A 19895-nucleotide genomic window follows, 5' to 3' on the forward strand; every position below is an offset into this window, starting at 1 on the left:
CAAACGTAAATTGGATGCTGTCATTTGCTACGTTTTCATTTGTTCGAAAGTTGCTCGGCCCTCCCGTTTCCAGATGGAATCTGTGCAGCATGGCACCCCTGGCTGTTGCCATTGACTTTTGCTGCCATCCGTTCTGACGGACACTTCTGCCAGCTGCTCCAGAATCAGAATCTCAGCTAACAGCTCGAATCTGCCCGGAATGCAAACGTTGCACAAATGCCAGTTTTGTTAATTGGACTCATTTTGGTAGCTGGCAGCTTGTGTATTTTAAATTGGCATTTGTGTCATCTAGAAAAGTCGGAGGGTTTTATTCAACATGCAATATTCATCGTACTACCCTGCAGTCCGAGGCCCTTAGACGACCTTTTTCGCCTCCACACTATCTTCCTTCGAGTCGCTCTTGTCGCTGTTCTTCTCGGCGAGGTCCCAGTCGTAGATGAGATCATTGGTGAACTTCAGTCTAAACAGTAAACCCAAGAAGGAGCATCTAATCATCCGATAGTCCGGTTCCTCTTCGAAGCCCAGTTGCCGGGTGTAGCAAATATAGTTGTGGAACTCGCTTGGATAGCCGGCACACAGGCTCTTCGGCGAGGTGGACATCTTCATCTCCATGATCACCTCCGCCTTCTGCAACTTGCTGCTGTGCAAGAGGCCTTGCCACGGCAGGCAACCACGCAGAAGGTACATGAGGACGTAGCCCACCGCTTCCAAGTCATCCCGCCGGGACTGCACGACGCCGCACAGTGCATTAACGGAGGCGTAGCGGGCGGTGCCGGCCCACTTTGTGCCGCGCCTTTGGGGAACATGCCTGTTCTTAGTCATGTCCCAGTACCGCTTGGACAGGCCGAAGTCGATGAGGTGGAGCCGGTGTTTGGTCAGGCCAACGCCCATCAGGAAGTTGTCCGGCTTGATGTCGCGGTGCACGAAGCGATGGAGGTGCAGGTACTCCAATCGGTCCACCATCTGCTCAGCCAGCATTAGTACAGTCTTCATCGAGAAGCGGCGATCACACATCACGAATAGCTTCTCCAACGAGTGGCCCAGCAACTCCATGACCAGCACGTCGTGCCGCCTGTTTGAGAAGAACTGGTACGTCAACGGGACTCCGATACCATATCTCAGCAGATTGTACACCGTGGACTCGACGGGCAAGTGCGAATGGCCGGCATTTTTGCGCTCGACCTTGAGAGCTACGTGGAGTCTCGACGCCAGGTGCTTGCCCTCGTAGATGTCTCCGAAGGATCCGGATCCCAGTTTTCTAATCACCATGATGCTGTTTACGCGGAGCATGGTTTCCAGTTCGTAGTCGTCCATGTCTATTTTTGAAAAAAAAGTGCTAAACTATTATATGGCGAAGCTTTACTGCAGTCTGTCACAGTTTTAGCTGACAAGGTTGTCGATGAACTTTTATCGATACCGACTATCACCGAGAATTGAGCAATGGGATATTCACCAACTAACTTTGCAAACAGTTCGTGAATAATAAGATTTTATGACAATATATATTTTTTTATTTTCCATATGTTTCAGACTCAGGAATATATGTCAAACCTCCAACAGGAAATCAAAACTATCAAAATAAGTCTTGAAAAAGGCATTCAAAATGTCTGGGCAAAAATATAAAAGTCGTGTATTCGATTCCCAAGATTTAAGAATAATGCAATCCGAATGCGAGCAGAGGGTAAAACAACTGGAAAAAGATGTTTACGACTGTTGCCGAATGATAAACAATGGCGAAGATGTTGAAGATATCAGCACTGCATGGGAAAAGCCCAGGGAAAAGGAAAATAGAGTGTCCTGGGAGTTCGATATGCGTGATTTTCCCATTGAAAATATTTGCATTCAGCTGAAAACTAGTCACATCTATGTTCGGGCTCATTATAAGAACGTGAATATCAAGCAAAAAATTTTAATGCCCCAAAATGTGGATACATCCAAACTTGCGGCGATTCTGACAGCCAGCGGAATACTGACCATATCAGTTGCAATTGAATCCCCCATATCTGACAACCAGAAGATGAGGTGTTGAATATGTTTTATCTATTTTTATTTATTATGTTATTCTATAGAAAAAGTATATTTTATTAAATCTTAATCACCGCTTTTGCAGCTATGGGGTACTGCAGGTTTTCCGGGTGTGATGGATGTAAATTAGTTGAACTGAGCGGGGTTTTGTGGCTTGGAGCTAGGTATCCAGCACATTTCAGACTCCGGCCTAGGGAATAGATTGGGACTCGGATTCATGTTCGCTCTGGGCTGGCACATGACACTGGGAACACAGGGGAATATCATAATTTGCGGAGTGGGTCGAAGAAAAGGCGACTGACTCCTGATTTGCTGTTCGGCTCGGAAGGTCTGCAATAGCTCTCGTTTCAGCTCCTCCACAATGCTTTTCGGGCAGAAGGATTCTCTCTCCAAATCAGAAACTAGCTTTGGACAACAAAGATCCCCTCGATTCGCTGATTCTGTAATATCTAGACCTCGCATAGCTGTGAATCTGCTTCCATATTCACCCTGGGACTGGCAAGAATTCGTTAAATTGGGATCGTCATCGGGATAGCAAACCAGTTGCATATCATTTGGCTTGTGGCTGGTGCCTTCTTCATTATTTCCTGACAGGCCACCACTGGAGCATCTACTTATGGAGGACTCTAAGCTTTGAGTTGATGTTTTGGGTGACAAGGTCGCTTTGCCAAGAGGTTTAGTATCTGTATTCCAGATCGGTGGTCTTGGAAAGCTTCGTAGATTTTGGCGCGGCCAACTACTTGTTTTTCTTGGGATTACCTCAATTTTCCTAGCTTCGCCAAATTGAAAATTGTGGCTCTGGGATCTGTGGCACTCACTTCTGTCATCGTTCTTCGTGTCCTGATTTTCCCATGTGCAAAGTGATTTCGCACTGCTACCAGAACTGCACATTGACCCACTAATCATACTTTCCGAGCTATTTGTTTTCAAGACTACCTTTTTGGGCACTGATTTCTCGAGGTTGTTATCCACCCTTTTTAGGCTCGACCTTTTTGTTATATCGCTTTGAAACAAAGTCGGTGGTCTAGAACACATTTCAATGGTGTATGGTTGGCGCAAGCCTGGTCGGGAAGGGTTTGGTTCTGGCCTAGAATTATAGGACTTGGACTGACTGGTTAAGCTCCATTTGGTGACATGGCGATGACGTGGAGGAAGGTGTTCCGAAGAGCTACCAATTCTTGCAGGCATTTCGGGTGGCTTGGAACTAGCCTCAATGCTCTTCTTTTTCAAGATATGCTCTTCCGAATGTATGGATGTTTGAATTCTCGAAGAATTGCTTTCGGAGCTGCTTTGAGTGGAGGAACAACTATTGTGGGTAAAGTGCGAGGAGGAAAACCTGACATTCTTGAATTGGTTTTCCCCACTAGCACTTTCACAAATTGTGCTTCCACTACTTTGTCTCGGTTCTAAACGAATTGCTGGTCTGGAGCGGCTTACTTTGGCTTCACCACTATTGCTTTTGCAGGATAAGCCACGATCCTCAACGATTTTTGATGACACTATCCTCGGACTGCCCGTCAAACTCACATCAGTGGCCCGAATCGTTAGGCAGACGTTAATTTCACTTTTTCCGATGGGATCTCCACTTATTCCCTCTTTGTAGAGACTGCAATTTCCACTGGACACGCGATCGAATTCCTTGTAGGAACTCTTCTTAGGCGAATCAGCAGTAGGTCTGAAATATCGACTGGTTCGTTTACTTAACCCCGGATCGTAGTGGTCATAGTCATCGTTATTTACCTTCGACCTTTGGTTGGTGGAGCTCAGAACATTGAACATGGAGTACTGGTGAAAGATCTCGTTATTATTTTCCGGCAGCTGTTTGTTGGTTCCCCTGTAAACAGTGGGATAGTGGCATTCCTTCCCCCTTTTTATTCCATATTTTTGGTGTTCACTTTCCTGAGAAGGAACTTCCACATTTTCCGACTGCAAAGAGTAATTACTTGCTATAGGAGCGTTTACGGAGTAATCGGGGCTAGGATGACTTATTTGAGCGCAGTTTAGGTTTCGCTGTGCTGGCTTACAATTCTTAATCAGTTTAGATTTGCTTCTGAAAATGTTCGACTTGGACAAGCATAGTTTTGACCTCTTAAAAAATCCAGATATTTTCTGCTTCATTGTTTTCCGCTTCCGACCTTTCCCAACATCATAGAGCGATGTTTGCGGCCTAAACGACTTCGGGGCAAAATTATCACATCCCGAATGTGATCTTTTAGATATATATTCCTCTTTTTGGGGATATGTAAACCTTCGATGCTTCTTTTTATACGGTATCTCGATAGTGAAAAATATAGATGATGGCGATTGACCGTTCTCACGAATTTTATGCGGAATTTCTGAACCATCGTTTAAGTCTGTTAAGCGAACAAAGTCAACCGACTTTTTTCTATCTGGCGAAGATTTATGATGACTACGAGTTTTATAACTATCATATTCCCCATTTGGCCTATCGTACTGTCCAACAGATTTAGTTCTTAAGTTTCTATGCGGCTCACGTGTTTCATTAATAACTTTTTTCGGGCGATATTTGTGAGGAAGTTCTTCTTTAAAGATTTTTCTATGGGTACTAGAAATAGAACGTTCTCTATGAGAATTCCCTTGCATAGTAAATCTGTCGTCTTGGACTTTACTTGGATACTTTTCGTGTTGAGCAGGACGTGAAATATCTTTTGAAATTTTGTCGTATTCTATTGGGTCTTCTCTCCGCTCTTTAACATAGTTGAAACCTTTCCTACGTGGAATTTCCTCTGGATGATTATTTTGTTTAATTCTATTGGATTTAACATGACGAGTTTGGGCTTCTTCATAGGGGGATACCTCAACCTCATTTACTTTAGATTCCCTTTCAGGCTTATAAATTTTAGTTGGATAGTTCGGGGACGGTGTTTTAGAGTAACTTTTGTAGTACTTAGGTTGAGGTTTCGGAAATGGTATCGGCGGTGCTTTACTGGTTTTTTTATAATCTGGATATTCGTAGTCATGGAATTCTTCATAAGGATTTTTATAGGCATCAGTGGTCGGTTCCTCAAAATAATCTCTGTAATTTTTGTAATTTTCAGGGGATTCATCATAGTCATTGTCACTCCCATATTCCGTTGAGTCATGTGGGTAACAATTTGAGGCATAGTTGGGTGGTAAAGATCCCGATGCCTGCCTACAATTCTGTTTCATCCTATAAGAACTAGATCGTAACTGACGAGGAACAGTTCCTCTGAAGTCTCGATGATAATCATCTTGAGTTGGATGTTCAGTAAAGGGATATCTGTAGTACCTTTTAGGTTCTCTGTGATGTCTATTTGTTGACCTTGGACCATGGGGGTAGTATTCATATCTGCCATCCTCATATTCTTTGTTAGCTCTTGGATCTTCCTGTTGTTTTGTATAATCAGAGGTTGAGACGACTCTATGGGGTTCATCTTCCTCTAATTCATAAGGTTCATCTGGGTAATAGCTATCAAAGGTTTTCCCAGTCTCAAAGTCTGCATAGTGAATCCTTTTGCTCTCATAGTAACCCGTAGAATCGGACGATGGAGATGGGGAAACTAAGCCCATTGCGGCACGACTTCGTCCTGATTTAATTGGTCTATAATGAAAGTGACGACGTCTGTCGGAATAGGCAAAGTTATCTCTTCGCCGGCCAGAAGTTCGTGGCGTATAATTCCCATGATCAAAATTTGAATGTCCGCGAGCATAGAATTTATTGGCTGCTCCAAATGACATCACACTCTCCGTAATTGGATTGGCCAATCCGCCACCGGGAGCTCGTCCTGGATTTGCGTATATATTGGGGTTAGTGGACGATTGCCAAATGTCGTTAATCAACTCACGCTTTCCATTGCAAACGGAGGACCTTGGCTGCGTAATCTTGTTTTGGTGGTCACGGCACACTCCGCCCGAAATATCGACATTGAAGAACATTAATGTCCGATTCCATTCATCCTCGTCCTTGGAGCTCTCCAAACGGATTAAGCTCTGATTCGTCAGCGTAAATGACATTTTCAGCAGCCACGGAACTCATGCTCCCCAGAGTCGTCATCAAATTGAACTGCAAATTTAATTCATACCGACTGTTTGTTTATGTCACTGTGTCCGATTTTTTGATACTCTTTTCAAATGCTTTAAAGGCTTAACTAAACAGTAGGATCAGATCTTAAAATCAAGGTAAACACTGCGTCCTGCGACCCATTTTATTATCCCAGCGAATTCCATTAACTTTCGCTTCCTTCGCTGTTTGCAGCTCCCGCATTTAATTGCAGTATAAATGCCTGAAATGGCAAACACAAAGGATGTGCGAACCGGGATGGAAATCTGGATGAGGATGGAATGGTTGTCATTACTTGAAGGGTGCTAGAAAATATGTTTTTAATTGCGGAAATATTTCCATTTCACAAATAGATGCGATAATTATTCAGAATGGCGCGAATTTCCATCACATTAAAAGTGCAGACAATGGGGGATAGTAAAATGCAGCTAGCGGATAATGAAAATCGTGTTCAAGTGCGGAAATGCTGAAAATTATTTCAATGAAACACAACTAAGTGCTTTTTAAGTGCCCCCCCACGGTGGCACAAACCGAACGGAAATGGACGCAGACGAGAATTGGTTGGGTGTTTGGTCGAGGGGGAGGACTTGATGACAGGACACGCAGGACTCTTACGGCCCCCGAACTTTATAAAGTGCACTGACAAGCGACAAATGCGTGGTCTAATATGGAAGGAAAGTGAGTGAGTTATTACTTATGTTCTGGCAACTGAATGTTTTTCTGTCTTTATGAGCCAGAAGTAACTGAGAAGGCTTTCGAAACACGACTAAAATTTACTGAAGCAAACATTATTTAAAATGGAAACCATTTTGGGTGTTAAAGGAACTGATTTCGTCATACTGGCCTCGGATACCATGATTTCCAGGTCGGGGATGTGGCTGGATGACGGTGAGTAGGCCTCTGATAAGCAGGATAGTAATAAATTATAAATGAGTGTAGAGGTGGAAAGGACCAATCGAATCTCGGACTGCTGCATGATGTCGACCGCTGGGGACGGTGGAGACTGCCAGCAGTTCTCGGATTTCATCCAACGGAACATGGATTTTTACAAGGTAACCAACGGATACGACTTGACTGTTCACGGAGCGGTGCACTTCATCCGGAGCCAATTGACCGCCTATCGCAAGAGCAATTGCAACTACAAGGTGGCGTTGTTGGTGGGAGGATACGATTTGAGCAGCGGTCCCGAGTTGCACTACATGGATTATTTCGGAAATTCGGTTCCCGTCCGGTACGGTGGCCACGGAATCGGCATCAACTTCTGTACTCCCATTATCGAGGAGTTCTACAAGCCGGACATGGATACCCAGGCAGCCTATGATGTTATCAAAAAGTGTGTGATTGAGCTGTATAAGCGATTCGTTATCAATTTGCGCAACTTCGATTTGTTCCTGATAAACAAAGAGGGCATAACCAAGATGAATCGCATCAACCTGGAGTCCTTTAGAGGGGATTTCTTAGCTGGTCCCAAGCGAAGGATATAAAACACAAAATAATAATCCAATTCCTTTATATTTTTTGTAGCTTATCAAAGATTTATAAAATTTGAATGAAAATAATTGTATCAAGTGATATATATACACTACTTCGCTGAATGGCAATCAAAGGGTGTACATTTTCCCAAGTTTTGGCTATACCTTGGTGTCCTTGATTAGCCCTCGGTAATGATTTAATTTGCGATTTAATAACCCCTAAGCTAATAGCGCAACTGACATCGAAAGGTGATATAAATGGTCGCGCTCCTTTTGAAAGTATGCCAGTGAAAGAAAGACACCAAGAACTCAAAATGAAGCTCAGCGAAACCCTGAAAATCGACTATTTCCGAGTCCAGTTGAATGCCTGGCGAATTTGTGGTGCTTTGGATCTCAGCGAGGGTAGGTACTGGAGTTGGTCGATGCTCTTGTGCATCTTGGTGTACCTGCCGACACCCATGCTACTGAGAGGAGTATACAGTTTCGAGGATCCGGTGGAAAATAATTTCAGCTTGAGCCTTACGGTCACTTCGCTTTCCAATCTCATGAAGTTCTGTATGTACGTGGCCCAACTAACGAAGATGGTCGAGGCCCAGAGTCTTATTGGTCAGTTGGATGCCCGGGTTTCTGGCGAGAGCCAGTCTGAGCGTCATAGAAATATGACCGAGCACCTGCTGCGGATGTCCAAGCTGTTCCAGATCACCTACGCTGTAGTCTTCATCATCGCTGCAGTTCCCTTTGTTTTCGAAACTGAGCTAAGCTTGCCCATGCCCATGTGGTTCCCCTTCGACTGGAAGAACTCGTTGGTGGTTTACATCGGAGCTCTGGTTTTCCAGGAGATTGGCTATGTCTTTCAAATTATGCAGTGTTTTGCAGCTGACTCGTTTCCCCCGCTCGTACTCTACCTGATCTCCGAGCAATGCCAATTGCTGATCCTGAGAATCTCTGAAATCGGATATGGTTCCAAAACTCTGGAGGAGAACGAACAAGATCTGGTCAACTGCATCCGCGATCAAAATGCGCTGTACAGGTAATCCACCTATCTATCACTACGTATCCAGTTCTGATAATTTCTCTTCCTTCAGATTACTGGATGTGACCAAGAGCCTCATTTCGTATCCCATGATGGTACAGTTTATGGTTATTGGCATTAATATCGCCATTACCTTACTTGTCCTGATATTTTACGTGGAGACCTTGTACGATCGAATCTATTACCTTTGCTTTCTCTTGGGCATCACCGTCCAGACATACCCACTGTGCTACTATGGAACCATGGTGCAGGAGAGTTTTGCTGACCTCCACTATGCGGTATTCTGCAGCAACTGGGTGGATCAGAGTGCCAGCTACCGTGGACACATGCTCATCCTGGCGGAGCGCACTAAGCGGAAGCAGCTTCTCCTCGCCGGCAACCTGGTGCCCATCCACCTGAGCACCTACGTGGCCTGTTGGAAGGGCGCCTACTCCTTCTTCACCCTGATGGCCGATCGAGATGGCCTGGGTTCTTAGTAGCCCAGTCATTTCACTCACATTCAATCAAGTAGTACCACTGAACACGAACACGAACATTTTAAAAGTAACACATAATATTCACAATAGTGTATCAAATTAATAAAATTTGTTGTTACCATGGCGATGGAAACTATTTTGGGGATCAAGGGACCCGACTTTGTGATGCTCGCATCAGATACCATGCAGGCCAAATCGCTGGTTTTCATGAAAGATGGTAAACTTCCTCTTGTTGTATATCTGATATTAGGTACTTATATAATGCCAATAAATTTGTAGACCAATCGAAAATCCATCGACTATCAGACTTCAACATAATGGCCACGGTGGGCGATGGCGGCGATACCATTCAGTTCACGGACTTCATATCAAAAAACTTGCATCTGTACAAGATTTCCCACGGATACCATCTGAGTGCCAAGTCAGCTGCCCATTTTACCAGAAAAACACTGGCGGATTATATAAGGACCAACACCAGATACCAGGTGGCAATGCTCCTGGCAGGATACGATGCGGTTGAGGGTCCTGACCTCCACTACATCGACTCCTATGGCGCAGCTCAGTCAATCAATCATGCAGGTCACGGTTGGGGCAGCATGTTCTGTGGCAGCATTCTGCAGAGATACTGGAACTCGAAGCTCAGCCAAGAGGAGGCCTACTCGCTGATGAAGAAGTGCGTCCTGGAGATCCAGAGGCGACTGATCATCAACCAGCGGAACTTCGAGGTGTATGTGGTGGACAGCAAGGGAATGCGCAAGATGGAGGCCATCAACCCAGGATCACTAAACAAGGAGTCGATTAGCCTGAGTTGGTAAAGGGAAAATATTAAAGCCGTGCTCGGCGCAACTCGTATGCTTCATAAAGCATCCTCTAATGCCTAATAATTGTGAAGTTGGTTTTTGGCTAACTTTCACTGCGATGCTCGAACAACTTCCCAGGGATTAGTTGACGTGACCGGTTGGATTTGAGTGGCCAGTAGGAACAGAGGGAGGTGGGCGAGTGGGTATGCTACATGCCATGGTCGACTGCCTCCGTGTATTAGCATATGTGGCCTTCTCTTGTTCTCCATGTGAGCCATCTGTCTGACTGTGTGTGGCACTGTATTTGTTTGTGCAACAATGACAGAAGCTGCACTCAAAAAGAAAAGAAGTCATTTGTACATAAATAAGTATTCTCTGTTGAAAAGGCATAGTCATATAGGCAGAGTCCACTTAAATGGTATCGTTTGACGGAGAAATATTGTTAGATATGGGTATGAAAACTTGTTGCATGATTTTCCCCAGTGCATGCCTCACATACAGGAAACGTATACGGCTGCGAATCGGAAGCAGAAAAGCCAACATGTCTCTATTTCCCATTTGAACAGCAGTCCGTCAGAATGTCGTTGGTTTGGAGGAGTGAGCGGAGTCGCCAGCAAAACTCATAAAAATGAGCACAGATTGCTGCAAAAATGCACTGAATTGTTCGCTGCTTGGCAGAGGTCTGAGTTGAGGGTTTTCCGAGCTGTGCTGCCTGCATTTTCCGGGATTTCTATGCTAGTCAGAGGGTTTTGTTTGTCCGCCAGCGTGGCAGTTGCCATTGCTAATTGGCCGCACATGACAAAGTATCGCCAATTGAGTGGATCGCCCACTTGCGGTGATCGGAACCATGAAATGTCAACAGTGACAAAGAAAAGGTAGCGAACGAGTTTACCTCAAAGGTACCGGTTTCGGTGTAGTAGCTAACTAGCTCCAAAATTTTCCTTTGAAGGGAATATGTATCTAAGCTACGACTTAAATTACTCACTGCTTTAATGGAGAATCAATTTCGAGTCTCCATTAACTTTACCGTGCATGCAGAGAGCCAATTTAAATGTTTGTTTTAATTACATTTTTTTGGAACAGCACTTATCAAGCTTAGCACGTAAAACGGATGCCATTAGAAATTAATTAGCATTTATGTATTGGAAAAAAAAAAGAATAACATTAATTTATCTATCTCGTCATGTAATACATTTTACTGCAAAAACTAATGTAAAAAATCGAATATCAATTATTATCATGGCTTCCTGTTCATTTTACTTTAAGTTTCCCTGTCGCACAAAAACTTTTCCGCAGAAAACTTTTGACATGTGAGCGTCTCAAATGAACGCGGCTGTCTCAGGACACCTGTCCCCCTTTTTTCCACCTGAAGCTGTGAAATATATTCACAATGCTGAAGGGGAGCAACTTTGGGGGCTGGTTGGTAATGTGCATGTAACTTCGAGTCACTCCCCCATTGTCGCCCCCCACCATCCATTCCGACCGGCAATTTGTGACGTTTAAGGGCGCAACGAGGCAGCGACTTCCTGACAGGACATTAACTTTCTCGCATCTTCGCAGTCGTGGCTCCATCCGACTGTCTCGCTGTTTTCTGTTTGCTGTTTGCGTGTGACGACTCTGATGATGATTCATGATGATGATCCTTGCAGTTTTCTTCTTCCCTGTCATTTTTCATGGCCCCGGGAGCAGTGGCTTGGGTTAGTTGCCTTTTTCGACAGCCTATTAGTTTTTATTATTTGCTGCAATTAGTTTTTCGGCCTCGACTGCTCAGCTCCGTCGCTCTCTTATGACATTTTCTCCACATTTTTCAACGGAATGAGCGTCATCTGTTGCCGCCGGCAATGTTTTCCGGTGTGCACTCAAAGAAATACTAACAATGAAACTAACTAATTTGAACGAAAATTCTATTGTCCGACTTGAATGACCACGTATTGAAAAGCGGTGCATTAGGAGTGAGGTTTACTTTTGATACAATTTTATTTTTCTCCAAGTGCAGTTGCTGAATCTGCTGTTTTTCTCGCTGGCATTGACAAGAGCCAAACAATGGCCCGCTGGCTGGCTGGCTGGTATCTATGATAAATTATGGCCAAAAGTCAAAGTCATCAATCAGTGGGCCATGTTTTATTTGCCGCCCGCGGCCGTTTGCCATTTGTTTCTGGCCAAAACCAGAGGCATATGCAGCGCCAGAGGATGGGGTATATATGTACGGGAGGAGAAGGTCGAGGAGCAGAAGCGAGCAGAGCGGCCAAAAAGGATTAAATATAAATCGCAGACGCGTAGACGGCGGTGGCACAGTTGTCGGTGGCCGGACGACAAGCATTTCGATTTAATTTTCATTAAAATTCACGCATTAAATATGCAAAGGGTAAACTGCGGCAACAAAGTCCTTCTGCCCGCCCGTCCAAAAGCAAAAGCCCATTAAAATTCCTTAAAGACTCTGCCGCCGGGGCCAGGTGACTCCTTTTCATTCTCGAGTGCTTATTAAAATTGCAAAGGTCCAGGATTTGCGGACATTATGATGCGGTGGCTGCGAATTTATGCCGAAACGGTCGACATCAGCTGCGCTTTCGTTCCTCGGCTGTTTAATTATGCATTTTTATCTGGAAGTCGTTGTGGCAAAGGGCAAGCCGTTTTTGTACAAAAAGGTAAAGCGCTTCTACTTTTCGCCACTAGAGTTATGAAAACTGCAAATGTACGGGATAAACCAAGAATAACCGTACTGGAGCGTGAATAAGCCAATTCTTTCATCTGAGTGACAGATATCCGGCAACGTTGCGTATACGCAACTTGTGATTGAAAGCAGCAGTGCCACGTGTTCCTGTATCGATTTGCTGCCTCCTGGAGTTGGGTATTGATGTCGTCACCAGAAGCATCGCCCGTGAGTCCTGACAATTGACAACTAAAGTTGCAATTAGGAGCAATGGCAATCCTTCCTACCATTTTACAAACCACCAGAGCCTCAGGATTACTGAAATAAAGAGAAAGAGATGGAGGTTTTAGTTATGCAGGGGAAAGCCTTGGGGAAATTAGCGAAAAAGGTAAATGTTTACGGAAACATTCGTTCGAATAGCTTTTTTCGGCACGCAGTTTATAGCACCCAGTTACATCATTAAGGAAAACCTTAAAAGAACTTTGTAAAAAGGTAAAGCGGGTTTTTGATAGGGGTTTTCATTTAATTCGTTTGATTTATTTTTATAGCATTTTCGGTAGATGTGCTTTAAAACCTCTGATTTTAAGGCTTACCCTACTGATTAATCCGGAGTGCCCTAGAAGGATTCTATTCCCATGGGATTACAAATTACAACATGCATTCAGCCGCCGATAAACGGCCTATAAATCAGCCAGTTGGCCAGCGATCGCGTCAATATTCGGCTCTTATGCAACCAATTTTATTTCGTTGCACTCGACGGACATAAATCACGGCTCCTGATGGCTGAAGCGGCGGGAAATTGGGTGAGGAGATGCCGTTTCTGCAACAAAATGTGCCCGGAATTAAACACCAGCGATGGCATAATTTATGGGGACGCCGGATTCCGGGCTCGCGATGCCCGGAGACAGATGTGACATCAGCAATGACCATCGGGACATTAATACGGCCCTCCAGGCGTGATGCTAATGGATTGCCAACTGGAAACTGAAGAGCACTCCGCTGTGCCATCTTGAACAACTCAGCAGGAGGCTTACTATGGGACCCTAGTTTTAGATACTCATTTTAATTGGTTGTGAAATACAAAATACAAAAAACAATTAACCTGCCAGGATAAACACGCTGAAATATTTTCTCACCACAGTCAGTAGTCGATCCTTTGCGACAGCTGTAAGCCAGCATTTCAGTCGACCATTGTTCGGCGAAAGAGTTGGTGTGTATCCATGCGATGGAGTCCCTTTCGTGCATCCATTGCTGGAACATCCTCGTTGATAATCCTTTCGCCTGGGCACTGCCACGCACTGCAGTCGAATGAAAGAGGGAAAAATTCAGTGGGGCGGCATATAAAAAGTTGCAGTTAAACTTTTCAGCATTTGTCAGAGTCAGAGGATTTGTTTGCCTTTGGGGCTGGCCAAAGCCAACATCCTGCCAGCATTCCGAAGCCTGCTCCTGCCAAGGATAGCTGCCCCCATCTCGCCTGCTTCCTGTGTGTTTGTTTATTTTGCTCGTTCGTCCCACTATTTGTTTTCTTTCCAATTTTGTAATTTCAAACTTTTTCTATTGATTTCTTGGCACGCATGAACACCTCGAGCAGAAACGACAGCCAGCCAAGTTGCCAAGTTTCCCCGAGGGCGGCTGCGTATGGGTGGGGATTCAATTTAAGTTGCGGGGACTCCCCCCATGATGACCATGCGTGGCAGGAGTGCACACACAGGAAAAGAAAGGAGTCCATAAAAATACTGAAAAGAAACGAGGGATAAGAAAACCGAGCGGCAGTGGCAAAAGTTTCCAATGCACTTAACACTCTGTTCCGAAGGATGGAATCGAGGAAAAAACTGTCAGTGGCATTGGCAACACATTTATTAATGTGTCAATCGGATTGAAGACTTTCCAAGCCAACGGGAAACGATAAAGTTTTTAGACAGAAAGAGATCCGTGGCTGGGATTACGGTTACGCTGTTGCGACAAATTATAAAAAATGCTCTTGGTCAGTTTTCGTTTGGGATAATAAACTAAATACACTTCCTCTCGTTTCTTTGTAGTTAGGGAAAAATCTTCATAATGATTGGAAAAATATAACTTTTAGAACAAAAGGTTAAAGCTCCTTTTAATCTGTTGCCTGATACCTGGCACGTTTTAATCAATTCTGCAGCGAAAATGGAAACATTAGGAGCCACAAAATGATTACATGACCCGTCCCCGAATCCCAGACCCCGATACCCATTCCCATTTCCATTTCCCCTTTCAATTGCCGGTCGGTCGCAAAGGAATTGTAATTATTCGAATTGTTACTCGTCGCTTGCCTAATGACTATTAGCTAAATGAAAACATTGCGTGCCGGCGACATTTTATTCGAGTGCACCACCGCACAGCCCCAAAACCACCCGAAAACCACCCAAAAGCCACCCGCTCCACCGCGAGCTTTATTTGCTATATTTCATGCCTGCCTGCACTTATCTCCGATTGTCCATCGGTGGGTGGCGTTGGCTTTTGGGGGTCTGGAACCAGCGACTCTCCGGCTGTAATGTAATTTGGCTTGGCCGGCGCTTCGATTCCACTTTATGTTCTAATTACTTGCACAACACAAAAACGCCACTTCAATTTGAATTAGAATGAGTGGGCACCACCAGCCGCCGGCTGCGGAGGAGGATACGCCCCCCGTTTCGGCCCCATCCCGACAACGGTTAAACCTTTATCCTGGCCACAGTTGGCGCCACAACTTTTAATTACAGCGGCACAAAATTGCAGATGCACTGCCGCGGTCTACGTCCCTGGGCCCCACTTTTCAACTCCATTCCAATTCCTATTCCCATTCGCACTCGCATTCGTTTTCGTAGTCCTGTTGCCGCTCCAAGTCCCCAAACCGAAGCCCCAAAGCAATGGCCGTGGCAATGGCAAATCCAAAAAGCATATTAATTGCGCACTGCGTAGGCGTCGCCTGTAATGGCCTATAATCGATTTAAGCACGGGCATTATGTGGGCTCGGGTCTAAATTGCAATTTCGTGTATGACAAATGGGCTATCGGAATACTAGTAGCTACACTCGAAAGTATCGAGCTGGAAAATACAAAATACAAACTATAAAAAGGATTACAAGTAAGGAAATATAGTTATATTTGATTGATATATTACCCTTAAGCATATTTTTCACATTTTGTTGAGATTTTAGGCATAAGTACATTTATTGGCGCAGTGCATAAACTGTATTTTCGAAATATAGGCTGCACGAAGCCAATGAAATCTAAATCAACTAAGCTCAGTAGCTATTTTTGCCTCGTTCTCTGCACAAACGAAAGCCCAATCGATATTTTCCCATTGGACCACCATCTTGACTGCATATCCTTGTTTATTTGGTTATCCCTCATGAAGTTTCCTTCCAATTAGAAGCTGTGGCGCGTGGCAATTGACCATCAAAATCAGTCTGACTGCAAAGACAGTGGCCCACAATTTGCATGCTTGATGGCTTGATGGGTTGAAGGGTTGACTGCTTGCCAGGTTGATGGGCTGATGGGTGGCTGGCTAGTGGTTCCCTCTGATATATGGAGTAAACCACCCAGGGCTCGTTATTGTTGCCGCTGGCTTCGCCGTCAATTGCAGCTGGCGGTGGTGGCTGCACCACAAAATTCAACGCAATTTGTAAAATGAAATCGATTCAATTGATTGTTGACTTCGACAAACACACATCCACACCCACTCTCACACCCATGCCCATGCCCATGCCCACATCCCTGTTCCCTGGATTGTATACCCGCACTGGCAGGTCGGCAGGACCATCGTAGTGCAGGAGGCGATGGTGACAGGTGTCTGGGGGTGGACGTGTTCATATCCTTGTCGTCCTGCCGTTTGTATGTGCACACACATATGTATCTGTACATACGGCACACAGTAAGCTCACGCGCGTGTGTGTGTGCACTGCACTTTGCTTGATTAAATTTCAATATTTACTAAAATGTCGCCGAACTCTTTCTGACAGCTCTGTAAATTTCATAACCGGAATCGACATAAAATATGGTCAACTGGGTGTAAATATAAGCTTGACAAGCGCATAAGTTGACTGAAATGCCACGCTTTTTTCATCCAACGCCTTTGTTGCTGGTAATTTGTTATAGTTTGTCATGTGCTTACAGCAACAAATGGGCTATAATGGGTTATATCCATCTAGATTTCATGGCTAACTGATATGCGGGCTTTGTGAGCGCATCAGATGGCCAAAGCAATTACTCAGCGGAGTGAAAGACAGGATTAACGTTTTGCTTTTGCCAATCAGAGTGATTCATTTGCATTCATAATTCCGAATTAAAAAAAAAATAAATGAAGACATATTTCATCTGCTATTATTTACGTATTGGCAGATTGATGAATATCGAGCAATTAAAACCTGGGCCATTCTTCGGCATTATGTAAATTAATGAATATTAAGCAAAATGTATTAAGAGAACGATCTCGTTTTGCTTTTCCTGTCATAATGATTCATTTGATATCATTATTTCGAATAACAAATACCTGGAGTAAACAAAGAAAGGCTTTTCAAATGGATTCCGTCATCAAAAGGTTTAAGGCGCTAAACCACGTGGATGACTACAAGGAGTATGTCCATGAGATGAGAGGTTATCCATTAATTATTTGTTAATGTGCCATTTACAGAAATGACGCAAGATTTGCTGGGGTCACGTTGAAGGAAGGGCCGGCAGCTAAAATATCCAGTCTGGATAAACTTTTTAAAGAACTCAAAATAAATGAAGGAAGTTCCGCAAAAGAAGACTTGGTTCCGGAGCCAATAAAGGAGGGTTACCTTTATAAGGATTACTTTAACAAGAGTCCCATCGAATTCCCGTGGGAGAAGGCCTATGAGAAGGGCAGTTCCCTGGGACCCGACTTTTACATCGACTATGAGAACGTCTTCGAGAATGTGGCCAACCTTGCCGAAATAGAAGAAAAACTGGAGTTGCACTACAGACCCTTCACCTGTGTAATGGACTTCAACTGCCGTTTCAGTATGTACGAACTGTGCCTGCTGTTGGCCGAATCCCGATTCGATCCGGGTAGCCATCCCGCCGTGGTTGTGAAGATCACCGATCCCTCTGCCCAGGTGAAGATCCATGCGGGCGGAAAGATTTCCTCTACCGCCTTGAACGCCGATTCAGCCAGGACTGGTCTTTTCAAGGTGATCAGGATTCTGCAGGATCTCGACTACCAGGTGGTGATCAAGAACTTCAGCAAGAACATCGTGAATGCCTCCTTTAGCATGCCATTCAAAATCGATGTGGATCTGATGAGCCGCCGCCATGTGATGGAGGTGACCCAGAACAGGAGCCGGCGACCCTTCGTCACATACACCACCGAAAATTTGGGCGTAAGATTTGCCGTCTTTCCCACAGGATTCGTTTTGGTCCTTCACTCGACCAGTCACTGCGAGACACGTGAGGCTATAGCCAACTTCCTGCCGATCCTGGCCAAACTCAAGAATGGATATCCCACGGCAGAGGAGAAACTTGGACAACTGGTGGGGGATATTTCCTACAAGTTGCTTTGGGAAAAGCAATTGGAGGATGACAAGGAGGGAATGTTGCTTTACTCTTAAAATAATAATATTACCTTTAAGCTTGTGCCTTGACTTTTTAAAAGAAAAAGGAAAACAAAATTCACCGAAATTCAGATGTCATAATGTACTTTTAATCGAAATGTAGATTGCCAGATACCGCGTATCCTGTTATCGCTTTGTTTCGTCCTGCGAAGTGCTGCGAGCATTTGTCATAAACCAAAGTTCTGCACGTGCCCTGTTTACACTCGCCAGCAAAGTTGGGCAACTTGTTTAAATACGTGATTTATTCGCCCGCCAGCTGCTGAGCGACCACCGAACAACCAGTGACACTCCACTCGGGCCAACCACTGGCACCATTTGCTGGATGCTGGATGCTGTATCCTAGATGGTACATGGAGTACATGGAGCTGGGGATCGGGCCTAGGCCTGGGGCCAAAGTTTGCAGCAAACACTCGCCAAACAAAAACAAGAAACAAATGACCGAAGAAGTTGCAACTGCGAACTGCAACAGGCGCATACATAAATAACGAAACATTTTCGCACACTTGCCGCAACTTTTCCGGGAAAATGTCACATTATGCGGAACAAGTGGCCGCCTTGAACACGTTTCCGACGTGCCACAGCACCTTTCCCAGTGCTCCGGACTTTTCCCCAGAACTTTTTGGGTGTAAACATTAAGGGAAGTCATACATTTCGTATTTGCGTAATTACCACAGGTGCGATGCGAAGTTGCAAGGCTGGGGGATCTGGCGAGTTGAATGGAACGAAACTCAACTTATAGCTAAATAAGCACAATATTCTTCTATTTACTGCCAAAGTAAACTCCACCAATCATAAATTTTTAAAATTGATTTTAAGGGGCTTTTTGTAGATACTTCATTCCAATTTCAAAGTCCACAACAAAACTTTGTTCATTAGATGTGCACACATCTTGCAATATCAGTTCGTTGAAATCTTTTAGCATTTTAATGCCCTTTTATAACAAGCTGTAAAAAGTAATCGCATGCGCACATAAGAAACTCTAATATGCCAGGGGATATCTAAATTGAACGAGAAGAAATTTCGATGGAAGAGCAAAATAATACGCAATTTATCTATGTTCAGCTGAGGTAGGCGAACTTCGAGGGCCCCAGGCGCTTTTTGGCCAAAAATATGCTCGGAAAAACGAGCAGAGAAAATTGGGTTGGAAAAACTACCGATACGATATGAAGATGAAGATGTGGTGGCAATCGAGCGAGGGAATCCGGGGAATCCGATTAAAAAGTTGAACCATCAAAGTTTAAGAAAGAAGACGAGCGGGCTGCAGATTATGAATCATGCATTCTTGCCCGGGGACTTTTTGCTTCAAAGCCAAAGCTAAAAAAATTATCCAACGTAAAGGGTTGCGGCTGCCTTTGAAGATTAGACAAGTTAGCCGGGAGTCGGAGTCCGCAGTAACTGTTTTCGCATTTATAAGTGAGCATAAACTGCATGAGCGAAGAAACCGTATTGAGTTCGGAATGAAAGAGTGCCGAGGACGAAAAGGACTCCATGCCCGTGCGAATTTAATAGCAGTGGGAACCAATGTCGCCAGGACTGCTGCCCACTTCCATTTTGTGTCTGTGGTTAACCGCAAGATTTCACTCTCCAAAAGGTGTCGCAAATGGACTTTTGCAATTTTAATAACTACTCAAAGTGGCAAACTGGTTCGTTAACTAGCCGCACACACACACACACTCAAATGGCACGTCCTGCGCCGCACCGAAGGACTTTTTGCATATTTAACCAACTTGAATTTAAATGAAAATTAATCCGAGTCCAGAAGCTGCGGCTTCCCGAGCCGCAAATGTGTTTGCTTGGAAAAATGAGACTGCAAACG

The 19895-nt window shown here is 44.5% G+C and overlaps 7 protein-coding genes across 8 annotated transcripts; 5 read left to right on the forward strand and 2 right to left on the reverse strand.

Annotated features, from left to right (window-relative positions):
- Positions 1–238: 238 nt before the first annotated feature.
- Positions 239–1420, reverse strand: LOC117150499 (casein kinase I). The gene has a single exon (XM_033317403.1). It carries the CDS (start codon positions 1312–1314, stop codon positions 355–357), a length of 960 nt encoding a protein of 319 aa, XP_033173294.1. The 5' UTR covers positions 1315–1420; the 3' UTR covers positions 239–354.
- Positions 1421–1565: 145 nt separating this feature from the next.
- Positions 1566–2070, forward strand: LOC117150500. The gene has a single exon (XM_033317405.1). It carries the CDS (start codon positions 1604–1606, stop codon positions 2027–2029), a length of 426 nt encoding a protein of 141 aa, XP_033173296.1. The 5' UTR covers positions 1566–1603; the 3' UTR covers positions 2030–2070.
- Positions 2063–6129, reverse strand: LOC117150498. 2 transcript variants are annotated; one of them, XM_033317402.1, is made up of 3 exons: positions 5853–6129; positions 3766–5792; positions 3600–3700 (listed from the first exon to the last, which is right to left on the reverse strand). In XM_033317402.1, the coding sequence occupies exons 1-3, from the start codon at positions 6019–6021 to the stop codon at positions 3689–3691; spliced, it is 2208 nt and encodes a 735-aa protein (XP_033173293.1). In that variant the 5' UTR covers positions 6022–6129; the 3' UTR covers positions 3600–3688. The 2 variants fall into 2 exon arrangements, with proteins under 2 accessions (XP_033173292.1, XP_033173293.1); XM_033317401.1 differs by having other exon boundaries at positions 2063–5792; positions 5853–6127.
- A 697-nt stretch (positions 6130–6826) lies between these two features.
- On the forward strand, positions 6827–7641 carry LOC117147300 (probable proteasome subunit beta type-2). The gene is made up of 2 exons (XM_033314150.1): positions 6827–6955; positions 7007–7641. The coding sequence occupies exons 1-2, from the start codon at positions 6865–6867 to the stop codon at positions 7549–7551; spliced, it is 636 nt and encodes a 211-aa protein (XP_033170041.1). The 5' UTR covers positions 6827–6864; the 3' UTR covers positions 7552–7641.
- A 212-nt stretch (positions 7642–7853) lies between these two features.
- On the forward strand, positions 7854–9048 carry LOC117143350 (odorant receptor 23a). Its single transcript, XM_033308025.1, has 2 exons — positions 7854–8569; positions 8625–9048. The coding sequence occupies exons 1-2, from the start codon at positions 7854–7856 to the stop codon at positions 9046–9048; spliced, it is 1140 nt and encodes a 379-aa protein (XP_033163916.1).
- Positions 9049–9168: 120 nt separating this feature from the next.
- Positions 9169–10015, forward strand: LOC117143360 (probable proteasome subunit beta type-2). Its single transcript, XM_033308036.1, has 2 exons — positions 9169–9265; positions 9328–10015. Exons 1-2 carry the CDS (start codon positions 9169–9171, stop codon positions 9861–9863), a joined length of 633 nt encoding a protein of 210 aa, XP_033163927.1. The 3' UTR covers positions 9864–10015.
- Positions 10016–16986: 6971 nt separating this feature from the next.
- LOC117145822 lies at positions 16987–18177 on the forward strand. The gene is made up of 2 exons (XM_033311627.1): positions 16987–17082; positions 17140–18177. Exons 1-2 carry the CDS (start codon positions 17027–17029, stop codon positions 18074–18076), a joined length of 993 nt encoding a protein of 330 aa, XP_033167518.1. The 5' UTR covers positions 16987–17026; the 3' UTR covers positions 18077–18177.
- The last annotated feature ends 1718 nt before the right edge of the window (positions 18178–19895 follow it).

Source organism: Drosophila mauritiana, chromosome 2L, assembly GCF_004382145.1.
Source record: "Drosophila mauritiana strain mau12 chromosome 2L, ASM438214v1, whole genome shotgun sequence".
In the NCBI taxonomy this organism is placed as follows: Eukaryota; Metazoa; Arthropoda; class Insecta; order Diptera; family Drosophilidae; genus Drosophila; species Drosophila mauritiana.

Excerpts from the sequence above, each read along its gene's own strand:
- LOC117150499 (XM_033317403.1), bottom strand. The coding sequence starts at position 1,314 with ATGGACGACTACGAACTGGAAACCATGCTCCGCGTAAACAGCATCATG.
- LOC117143350 (XM_033308025.1), top strand. The coding sequence starts at position 7,854 with ATGAAGCTCAGCGAAACCCTGAAAATCGACTATTTCCGAGTCCAGTTG. Across the intron at positions 8,570-8,624 it reads GATCAAAATGCGCTGTACAG|ATTACTGGATGTGACCAAGA; the intron begins GTAATCCACCTA and ends CTCTTCCTTCAG.
- LOC117150498 (XM_033317401.1), bottom strand. The coding sequence starts at position 6,021 with ATGTCATTTACGCTGACGAATCAGAGCTTAATCCGTTTGGAGAGCTCC. Across the intron at positions 5,793-5,852 it reads CTCCGTTTGCAATGGAAAGC|GACGAGCTCCCGGTGGCGGA; the intron begins GTGAGTTGATTA and ends ACGCAAATCCAG.
- LOC117147300 (XM_033314150.1), top strand. The coding sequence starts at position 6,865 with ATGGAAACCATTTTGGGTGTTAAAGGAACTGATTTCGTCATACTGGCC. Across the intron at positions 6,956-7,006 it reads GGGGATGTGGCTGGATGACG|AGGTGGAAAGGACCAATCGA; the intron begins GTGAGTAGGCCT and ends AAATGAGTGTAG.
- LOC117143360 (XM_033308036.1), top strand. The coding sequence starts at position 9,169 with ATGGCGATGGAAACTATTTTGGGGATCAAGGGACCCGACTTTGTGATG. Across the intron at positions 9,266-9,327 it reads GCTGGTTTTCATGAAAGATG|ACCAATCGAAAATCCATCGA; the intron begins GTAAACTTCCTC and ends ATAAATTTGTAG.
- LOC117145822 (XM_033311627.1), top strand. The coding sequence starts at position 17,027 with ATGGATTCCGTCATCAAAAGGTTTAAGGCGCTAAACCACGTGGATGAC. Across the intron at positions 17,083-17,139 it reads CACGTGGATGACTACAAGGA|AAATGACGCAAGATTTGCTG; the intron begins GTATGTCCATGA and ends TGCCATTTACAG.
- LOC117150500 (XM_033317405.1), top strand. The coding sequence starts at position 1,604 with ATGTCTGGGCAAAAATATAAAAGTCGTGTATTCGATTCCCAAGATTTA.